The 12,145-nt window shown below is 35.0% G+C and overlaps 1 protein-coding gene across 1 annotated transcript in view; it reads right to left on the reverse strand.

Annotated features, from left to right (window-relative positions):
• Nucleotides 1-12,145, reverse strand: part of LOC117426406 (T cell receptor alpha chain MC.7.G5-like) — a 160,499-nt gene that overhangs the window by 21,867 nt on the left and 126,487 nt on the right. The window contains exon 5 of the mRNA XM_059032693.1: nucleotides 4,626-4,676. Within this exon, the coding sequence (XP_058888676.1) occupies nucleotides 4,626-4,676 (51 nt within the window). The remainder of the gene's footprint in view (nucleotides 1-4,625; nucleotides 4,677-12,145) is intronic.

A 12,145-nucleotide genomic window follows, 5' to 3' on the forward strand; every position in this document is an offset into this window, starting at 1 on the left:
TCCATTTGCTGTTTATAACACATCCTTATCTATAAAATGCCTTACTTGGGTTCACTGTCAATGTGGTCCCTTTGCCAAACAAGAGCTTCCCATATCCTCCTCCAGTATTCACACAGTAACTACAATCCCTACAAAAACCTGCACAGCCTGGTCTAGCTAAAGAATAAACTGCATGGACCACAGAGTCTATTTACATTGGAATCTGCTGCGTATAACTTGGAAAGTTAAGAGCTGTTTCATCAACAATATAGACAACAGTATGGAACCCAGTATATGTGAGGCTGATTGATGACACATTGCTGATCATTAAATGTGTTACACCCATCGTTATATAACAGAGGAATGGTAACCAACACAGGTCCTGGAGGGCCATTCCTTTCCAAGGGTTAATTAAATGATGTGACTTCAGGACCTGGTCAACAATGTAATCAATTCAGTTTAATAGGGAAGGGCATAGCTGAAACAATGCAATATGGAATTTGTAATACTGGCATTTGTTCATGCCACAGTAGTTTTTTCCAAACACAATAAATGGATATATGTTGATATATTGCAAACCCCAATATTAATTGGCTGCCACACATAATCACAAACAAACAATATTTTTATGCAATTAGTATAACAGTCAAGCCAAAATAATTACCGGGTTCGACTATGAGTTTGGTTCCAAATATCAGTTTGTTCAGGCCAGTTCCAGAAGTCACACAGTGCTCACATCCATGACAATAACTCTCAATGCAAAGACATATCATTCAGGCAATACCATATGCAATTTACTGTTTATCTGTTTATGTTTATATAACATATTTAAACATGTTTTAGAGGTTTCGGTAGCTACTCATATGAAATTACAGCTCACAGAAATTGAAAACAGACCACGATGATCAAAATTAACTCTTATTGGAAGTTATTGCCATCTTGTATTTATAATCATTACTGTGTCAAATCAAATAGCATAGCAGTCAATCTGCACACACGGTTCAATTATGTGCCAGGTTCTTTTGCCAAATATTTGCTTGTAACTGCCCGCTGCTGTAGTCACACAGAGAGTCTGTCCCTAACAATGACTCTCTATACTCATATACCCTATACATGCAAAATGTAAAGGCATAACTGAAAAAAAAAACTATGTATCACAAATAAAACCATGTAATATATTTTATTATTTATTGTCCTGTGTGAAGTATCCTCTCTTGCTTGTGAATGTGCCTGGTTGGCACATGAGTTCCTGTTTTCACACTGCTAGCTAAATGTTTTTTATACGACAATGTATTACTTTCATGCAAGATGAAATGATGCTATTTTAATAAGCAAGAATAGCTACTGTGTTTATAGATCCTTATTAATGGAGCCTAAAAGTAAATTGTAACCCAAAGTCCTGCTATATTTAATCCTTTATCAGCTATTAAGGTCCAGGTTATTAACTGGATTAAATACAGTATCAGTCTTATTCTACTCACTTGGGTTGATTAAATACAGTATCAGTCTCATTTTACTCACTTGGGTTGATTAAATACAGTATCAGTCTCATTCTACTCACTTGGGTTGATTAAATACAGTATCAGTCTCATTCTACTCACTTGGGTTGATTAAATACAGTATCAGTCTCATTCTACTCACTTGGGTTGACTATGACTTGGGTTCCAGATCCAAATATCATCTTGTATGCACTGGAACCTCCAGTCACACACAGTGCTTAAACGCCTATCAAAAACTCAACACACTCAATGATAAGACATTAACTATTAGTACTGCTAATATTACACCGTGGCAGATTTATTATTCACCCTTTTCAATCTTTTTTTTCAATAGTTTATCATCCAAATATTCATAAAAATGCTAATCCCTTCAAGTTTTCAGCTTTCTTGAAAAATAATTGTGTATCACATAATACATTGTAGATCCCTGACTACAAATCAGCTTTATCCCCCTCCTTCATTCACACTCTGCTAACCATTATGTGAAAAACTATGTATCCCAAACAAGGAAGCTATGTCAATGTAACTATCTATTGAACCATGGTACTATTGAGGACCAAAAGTCATTGTATAACCTTGGTATTACAATAGACATGTTTATGAGATTTGTATAACCTTGATATTACAGTAGACATGTCTATGAGATTTGTATAACCATGGTATTACAATAGACATGTCTATGAAATATACAAGGGTTTATGTGGTTTAATGAACCTAATTGTCTTGCAATGGTTACCCATGGTAAATGATGGCCATGTCAGGGTTGGCTTGGGCATGGTAAATAGTTTAAACATGATACAGTACTGCAGTCTGTTTTATGATTCTTTGAATGCTTTATCCATGCAAGCATGATTATATTTAGATACGCTGTACACTATACAGATATTGTATTTGTTTGTTTGCTATAATTTCAAATTAATTTTAAATAGTGCAGCAAAAAAAGTTTAGCAAAAAATACCCAGTGTGTATACAAGTATAAATAAAGTAAAATACTTACTTGGAATTACAGATAATTTAGTCCCTGCTCCAAAAGTCAGCTTTCCCCCAAATCCAGTATTCACACACTATAAACCACCCCATCAAAAACGTGTCTATCTCAGTACACAATGCATATGGCTGTGAAAGTTTAAACGTGTTAATAATTAACAGAAATAAAATCTTAAACGATATACTATTTTATTACATGTTTAACCCAAAATGTCCTTGTATATATGTTTACTTCTTTTTTCCATGTTTTCAAATTTGGTGAAAGAAATAAACACATCTCCTTCACACTGAAAAGAGGGTTTCCAAATAGAACTAAGAGGATTCAATAATTCGATGCTTTAAACTCCAAGCCCCTAACCTGGAATTTCTAATAGTTCTATATTGAAAGCACACATGGACCCTCTCTCCTAAGACTGAAGAAGGAACAGCTCATGCTAATACGGGCCAGTTACAAATTATCAACACAATACACAAGATATCCCATTCATGTGAACATAACAAAACAAATGCATTAGAGTAACATTACAGCGCTTACTGGGTGCTACAGTTAGAATGTCCTGTTTCCAAATATCAATTTAGCCACACTTCCAGAATGCACACAGTGACAGAGCTGGACAAAGCCATTATATTAGAATCACTGCTGTGCTGCATGTTGTTGTGAATGCATCTATACCTTTCATTACTGTTGAAACCACTAATATTATTGCATGTGATTTCATGTCTGAATATATTCCATTCATTTGGTAATGTATGCATAGATGTTGTATTACTCTGTGTTGAACATTGCTGTAATTACACAGATGCTATGGAAGCACAGAAGAGTTATAGCATCAACGTCAGTTAGTATGAATGCTAACTGAAGTATTCCACATTCAGTTAGCATTCATAAAGTGCGATTTTCATCTCCTGAAGAGATGTTTTAAAACAATACATTAGTTCAATTACACAGTGCAATGGTTTTAAACATGTGTTTTACATACTTACTGGGCTGTACCGATAACTTGGTTCCAGAGCCAAATGTTAGTTTGTATCCAGACCCTGAAGTCACACACTGTAACTCACTATATCAAAAACCCATTGCTCTGCCTTCTGTGCTGGAGCTAACCTGGACTAGCCATTGAACTGCCTTTACTTCAGTGACATGTCAGTGGATCAGAATTGTGTGTGCAACACATTTATTTTAAATTCAGAATTATTATGGATATTATAGACCATTTATGGCTATGCATAGACAGTGGTCATTGATAAGAATAGAGTGCAAATAATTGTATTCATATTTTTAATTTTATTGGTTGAATTCCTATTTTGAACATTTTAAAGCGCAGAGGACAGCAGGACAATGACCGCTCTGCTCAGCACAGAGAGGCATTGAGGTTAATAATAGAATAAGAAGAGGATGATGACTTACTGGGTTCCACATTCAGCTTTGTTCCTTGACCAAATATGATCTTATTTCCTCCGGTATTCACACAGTGTTGCATCCCTTGTCAATAACTCTCTACAGTGATCTCCTAACTTACATCATGTTTCAGTTTTTAATCAGCACACAACAGTTACCTGGGTTCAGTTCCCAGGGATAAGCGTACTAACCCATCTCCTCGGTCACACAACAACAAAATCCCTTCCTCTTTACTATCAATAGTAAACTCTACAAATGAATGCGTGAAATTGCAGAAAATGCTTCATTGTAACGACAACCTACTGTTGTATTTAAGTAATAAAAATGCATGTAAATTTACAAGAAAAATAAATACATGGTATCACTGGCAAAGGTGTCAATGGGCTTTTTTTGGCCAGAGACTGGCTTGAAAAATTAATAGTTGAGAATATGACCTTCATAAAGAATACACATTGCATGATTGTCTAAGGGTCTTATAGACAACAATCACCTGTATTATCATGGAAGAGATCTTCAAATCACAGCTCAAAGCTACGCCAGTATTAAAATCAGGCTCCTAGTACAATGCTACAGAACAGAGCTAGGGACATGTATTAATGAAGTTAAATTTAGGCTCTTGTTACACTTCTAGAGTGTTTCTGTAATTATACAGACTTTTAACACTGTGTGAACTGTGCATTTTCCTGTTAATAAACACTTTCTTAATTGTCACAGATGTACCATGTATTTTATGAACAGAAAATCCAACAGCTGATACTTACTGGGCTCAACAATTAGTTTGGTACCAGCTCCAAAAGTGAATTTTGTTCCAGCTCCTCCACCACCCACACAGTACATCACCCCATAGCAAAAACAGCACAGAAAGAACACTACAGACCCCAATGCAATACCCCATCTCCTAGCTAAATTAACCTGTCTCTTGGAAAACAAGTCCATATTAAACTAATAAAATGGGGGATTTGCGTATCCATGTCAGGCCTTGGAGCATAAACTGTGGTCATTTCATGAACTGATTTTCATGGATTGTGTGTAAAACAAATGTCATGGTAGTTATAAGTGATTATAAACAGTCTATAAACATGTTATGAATGGTGTTATTAACAATGATAGAATATGAGTAGAAATAATAAGACTATTATTATACACTGTTAGTAATGTTTTTTTGTGTTGCTATTGTTTATAATTGCTTACAACGGATATAGTCTGTCTGCCTCTCTTTTCAGGTCTTCTGTCTTTATCAATTGTACGGGGTTGCTTTGTTTTTGCAATACAGTTATTATACACTTGCTGTTGTTTTTTTTCTGTTTGCTATTGTTTACCATCACTTATAATGGATCCCTAAAATAAAGTGTTACCATTATGAATATATTAATAGCATATTTAATAGCATATTTAATAACACAAGTGTAGATTGTTTATAACCACTTATAACTGATCCCTAAACAAAAATGTGGCCATATTTGAATGGTCACTGTTTTCATTATACCCTGCATGGGTGAGCATGGAGTTTGAATTGATATTTTAGATTATAATACACTTACTTGGTTCAACTACAAGCCTTGTTCCTTTTCCAAAGGTAAATTTAACTCCTCCTTGATTCACACAGTAACACATCTTCATACAAAATCATAGCTAGCTTGTCAAAAAGCTACAACCTTTCAATACAATGATGACATGGTCATGTATTCTGTAATTGGATCCCCAAAATGCCAGAATATGGATCTTATCATTAATTGAAGCTCAGTAAATCCTGCCTTTACAGTTAATGGTGATTCTGAGCTTGTAAGCGCACAAGACGTGTGCTATATTGCATTTCTACTTTATCATGCAACTTGAACCCATGTTTTTCAATGTGTGGGATCATGGAATCCAGCCCCATTAATCCCACATTACTGGTCTCAATAATGTACTTTGGCACTTACTTGATTGAACAGCTAGTTTGGTACCATTTCCAAATAGCAGCTTCCCTGTTCCAGCCCCAGAATCCACACAGTCCTACACTGCACTACAATAACTAGCTTCTATGTGTACTGGTGATCAGAGACCTGATCTACACTGCATTACAATAACTAGCTTCTGTGTGTACTGGTGATCAGAGACCTGATCTACAATTCATATTGCATGATGCCACAGAAATACAACTCACCATTAGAAACAATACTGTTAATTGATATCCAGTGTGCTCTGTAGACATTCAAATCCCATTGACAAAATTTGAAGCACAGATGGGGTATATTAACCGGTCATGGATAAATTCAAATACAGTCAATACATTGTCTCTTGGCTAATTCTCAAGAACAAAACAGAAATTCAATTTCCCAATCCCTCCAAACAGGGACATGCTAACCAGGAAACAAGATTCAATCAATCCTGCTCAGAAACATTGTTCAATGAACAGTGTGCCCCTCATGAATGCATTTCAGAAATACACAGTGCACTTGCTTGATTCCACAGTGCGTTTTGTATCACTTCCAATATGAGCTGTTCAGTTCCCAGCACATCCAGGCAGTGGTACAGAGCATCACACAAAGTGGCTCATTGCTGATTGATCAGCGTGCTGTATTCATTATTATAATAGGAGTTTATATTTAATTATTATAGCAGGAGGCTGTATTCATTATTATAGCAGGAGGCTGTATTCATTATTATAATAGGAGTTTATATTTAATTATTATAGCAGGAGGCTGTATTCATTATTATAGCAGGAGGCTGTATTCATTAAACACAAGAAAGGCCTGTTTAATTTAAGGACCAACAGATAAGCATTTATACTCTATAAGAAATTACATTTAGTTGCATTATTAATATTCCTAAACAAACCTGTTATCTCAAATATTAAACAGCAACTATCTGTTTATTGCATTTAGATATAATTTAAAATGCACACACATTTTATTACATACTATTGTTATTAGATACTTTAAATATCATGTTCAATGTATTTCAAGAGTATAAATCTATTTATAAACATATTTACCAGAATAGTTTCATTTTGTACTTTAACAGCTCAAAAAAACTTACTTGGTTGAACAATCAGCCTCGTGCCCTTCCCGAATGTGACTTTCTGAGCTGTATTCGCACAGTAAACTATGTCATTGCAAAAACTAATACGGCTAGAGAATTCAACGTCTGCCTTCATTACCAATCCTATATGACTCAAAACATTTCTAACCTTAAGTGATGATAATCAATTCAAATGTGTATTAATAGTGTGTCGCATCCATTATCAGAATTCCTGACTAAATCAACGTGTTTCAAACAACACCACATGGAAAGTAAAAGCTATACATGCATTCTTCTACTGACAGCATCACCATACAGAATGACACTTCAGACAGTAGTAGAGTATAATGCCGGTTATTCAGACAGTAGTAGAGTATAATGCTGGTTATTCAGACAGTAGTAGAGTATAATGCTGGTTATTCAGTATATGTTATACCACTCACCAGGCTCCACAGATAGTTGAGTCCCTGATCCAAAGACAAGCTTAGTCCCAGCATTATCATTCACACAGCACCAAACCCCCTAACAATAACCTTTCACTTTATCACACTGTCTATCATGCAGCCTTGCAGAAAGGATTTGGATAATGCAATTGAATTGTGAATGTGTGCATTATGATTTTAGAAGTCTCTGTAACATACATAAAGACAGATCCAGCATGCACAAGGCTCTATCAAGAGTTGTCTTCTTGATCCACAAGTTATTTGTTCCCCAAAGCGATTCCCAAAGCAAGTGTCTTCATAGCAGATTCTCAAATCTATTTATTCCAAATCGTCATTTGCAAATTTATTTCAGAAACGGAAAAAACACAAATTACCACACCAGAATTGTAATTGGTGTTTGTTTTTTTTTTCCTTTCAGAAAATATAAAAGTGCTTTGGAGTAAATATCTTTTAGAATTTAGCCCATAATAAACAATTTCAAACAGAAAATCCAATATATTAAGTGATGCTGTTATTATTATTGTTATTATGACAAATACTGTATGTAATCCAGTGTATTTATTAGCAATGCATTTAAGTTTATTTTGTCCCTGCTCTACTTAATTCCTGCTAAATACATGGTATTGAGATGTATGATTATTGACTATTCAGTACATATTTCAACAATCCAACCACATTAAGAGTGGCTCTACAATGTAAGGTGATTCAGTATACAATGCAATTGTAAATATTATTGGATCTGAATTGAAATTACCAATGCAATGTTTACTATGTACTAGGGGATCTTAGCATAACAAATACAGTAAAAATGCGACCAACTTACATGGCTCCACGATTACTTTAGTTCCATTTCCAAATATGAACTTATCACCTCCTGTCCTTATTCACACATTCTTAAACTCTACAGGGCCTCAGTGTATTAGCACAGCAATGCAGCAACTGCACCACCCTCCTGTCATATCATAACTAAACTTAATGATATTTAAATATCTAAGCACCCAAAAACCAGCTGCATTGCAGACTCCTTTGCATTGTTAATCAGACAGTGATGATGGGTGCAACAACAGTGAGGTCACCGTAGATTTATTAATATTGTTAACATTGACATAGTTGTCTTAGAAGGAATCTGTAGAGTATTGCACATAAGATTGTTTTTCTCCATCACTATTTTGAAGTGCGTATAACTGGTTAAATTGATAAATGTGCAAAGATGCTCACTTACTTGGCTCTATAATTAATGGAGTTCCTTTTCCAAATATGAGCTTACTATTACCTCCGAGATTCACACAGTGCACCATAGCATACCAAAAACTACCCTGAACAGTGATAGCATACCAAAAACTACCCTGATCACTCATACATACCAAAAACTATCCTGATCACTCATTCATACCAAAAACTACCCTGATCACTCATACCTACCAAAAACTACCCTGATCACTCATACATACCAAAAACTACCCTGATCACTCATACATACCAAAAACTACCCTGATCACTCATACATACCAAAAACTACCCTGATCACTCATACCTACCAAAAACTATCCTGATCACTCATTCATACCAAAAACTACCCTGATCACTCATTCATACCAAAAACTACCCTGATCACTTATACATACCAAAAACTACCCTGATCACTCATACATACCAAAAACTACCCTGATCACTCATACATACCAAAAACTACCCTGATCACTCATACATACCAAAAACTACCCTGATCACTCCTAGCATTCCAAAAACTACCCTAATCACTCGTAGCATTCCAAAAACTACCCTGATCACTCGTAGCATTCCAAAAACTACCATGATCACTCATTAGTGGTAAACACGTTTGAAGTTTTGATATTGAAGTGTACAGAAGCTAATTGACTAGAATTGTCTAAAGGGATTATGCACAAGTTAAATTGAATAACATGATTGTTGTTACGTATCTGTTACTTCAAATTTTACACATCATGTTCAATGTATTTCCTGCAATATATTATGTATTGGATATTATTTTAATTAAACAGTGTTTTCACATTGTATATAAACAATACAATTACTATATAACTGTGTGTGTAATAATAGTAGAATAAGTTTGTAATATCAGTCACAATGTAAATTGGCCCCTCAGCCTGCTATGAATAATAATTAGAGTACACGTTTATTTATAAACATATTTACCAGAATAGTTTCATTTCATACTTTAACAGCTCAAAGAAAACTTACTTGGTTGAACAATCAGCCTTGTACCCTTCCCGAATGTGATTTTCTGAGCTCCTGTATTCGCACAGTAAACTATGTCATTGCAAAAACTAATACGGCTAGAGAATTCAATGTCTGCCTTCATTACCAATCCTATATGACTCAAAACATTTCTAACCTTAAGTGATGATAATCAATTCAAATGTGTATTAATAGTGTGTCACATCCATTATCAGAATTCCTGACTAAATCAACGTGTTTCAAACAACACCACATGGAAAGTAAAAGCTATACATGCATTCTTCTACTGACAGCATCACCATACAGAATGACACTTCAGACAGTAGTAGAGTATAATGCCGGTTATTCAGACAGTAGTAGAGTATAATGCTGGTTATTCAGACAGTAGTAGAGTATAATGCTGGTTATTCAGACAGTAGTAGAGTATAATGCTGGTTATTCAGTATATGTTTTACCACTCACCAGGCTCCACAGATAGTTTAGTTCCTGATCCAAAGACAAGTTTAGCCCCAGCATCATTCACACTGCACCAAACCCCCTAACAATAACCTTTCACTTGATCACACTGTCTATCATGCAGCCTTGCAGAAAGGATTTGGATAATGCAATTGGATTGTGAATGTGTGAATAATGATTTTAGAAGTGTCTGTAACAGACATAGAAAGATCCAGCTCTTGTTAAAAGCATGCATGACGCTCTACCAAGAGTTGCGTTCCTGATCCACAAGTATTTTTATTTTCTCTCATTTGAATTTGCTCTTACTTAATACTGATTTTATTGTATTTTATAACTGCTCTTATCTGCAATGAGATCTTTTGTATTGTGATACTTTGTAATGTGATATTTTGTAATGTGATACTTTGTAACAACTGTAAATTGCCCTGGATAAGGGTGTCTGCTAACAAATAAACAATGATAACAAGAGTCTCACCTGCATTATCTGAACTCATTGTCCAGTCAGACTGGTTTACTGTAACATCATGTTACATGTGGAGTATTAGGAATTAATTACTAGTAGATCATATCTAACCAAGCTAAAATCCACTATAAGCCTATGTGAGCTGAAAGCTCAACAATGTATTACAACTACTGAAATCAAGACTTATTCTTAAAGGGTATATCCATGTGCTGATTAGTTAGCTGTTATTTGTTCAATGATAACCATACCTAATACACCACCCTACTCGTAGTCATAGATGGTCTATTCAACATGTTAGATGTTTAATACATGACGAATACCGTATGTAATCCAGCCTATTTATTAGCAATGCATTTAAACTCTATTTTATCCCTGTTCTACTTAATTCCTGCTAAATGCATGTTATTGAGATGTATGATTATTGACTATTCAGTACATATTTCAACAACCCCACTGCATTAAGAATGGCTCTAAATGTAAGGTGATTCGATGTGCAGCGCCACTATTGTAAATATCATTGGATCTGGATTGAAATTACCAATGCAATGTTTACTATGTACGAAGTGATATTAGCATAACAAACACAGTAAAAATACGATCAACTTACGTGGCTCCATGATTACTTTAGTTCCATTTCCAAATATGAACTTATCACCTCCTGTCCTTATTCACACAGTGTTGTACCCCCATACTTAAACTCTACAGGGTCTAAGTGTATTAGCACAGCAATGCAGAAGCTGCCATATCATGACTAAACTTAATGATATTTAAAGATCTAAGCACTCAAAAAACAGCTGCATTGCAGACTACTTTTAATCAGACAGTTTGTTAATATGCAGTTAATACGGGGTGCAAAAACAGTGAGGTCACTATTGATCTGTTAATATTGTTAACATTGACACAGTTTTGGGAATTTTTAGAAACATTAAATCTGTTTTATTTTTGTGTGTGTGTGTTTCAAATTGAATTCATGTTCAGTTTTGCCCTGTTTAGATTATTACAGAGATTACAGAAAGTCAACAAAGGAAAATTAAAGACATAAGAATTGATTACTATATTAGGATCTCTGTTTTTAAATTTTTACATGAGGCTTTGTGGTCCAGTGGTTAAAGTAAGGGGTTTGTTACTGGATGAGATGTAAAACCGAGGTCCTATTGTAAGTGACTCTGCAGCAGCAGAGTCTTTGTAAGTCTTTACAAGATCTGGACATTTTGATTTGTTTAGTTTTTTTCAAATGTTGCCCTCAATGACCTACTGTCATTTTGGCTTTAAAAGTGTGAAAGTATTGTATTATCTAAACCGCGGTGGAACACAGTAACACAATTCTGCAGACCTCTTCAAATATTTTCCTAAATATAAATCACTTAGGCTGAGGGTAAATACCAGCAGATTATGTACATTTAACAGGCGATACTATTTAGATATTCCACAGATTAAATCATTAGACTATACCATGTGTTCTACAGGCACACTGGAAGCCACAATTACAGCAAGGTTTTAATGTAGCCATAAAGAAATATATATAAAGAATCATTGTACTTACTGGGCTCCACAGTGAGTTTGGTTCCATTACCAAATATAAGCTTATTCACAGCAGCTCCAGTAGCCCACACCAATATACCCCCTTACAAGAACTGGAGCTGACATCTGAAGGTGAAGCACATTGGCTTCTGTCTAATATTTAGAGCACACAATAGAT

Source organism: Acipenser ruthenus, chromosome 11 (genome assembly GCF_902713425.1).
Source record: "Acipenser ruthenus chromosome 11, fAciRut3.2 maternal haplotype, whole genome shotgun sequence".
Lineage (NCBI taxonomy): Eukaryota > Metazoa > Chordata > Actinopteri > Acipenseriformes > Acipenseridae > Acipenser > Acipenser ruthenus.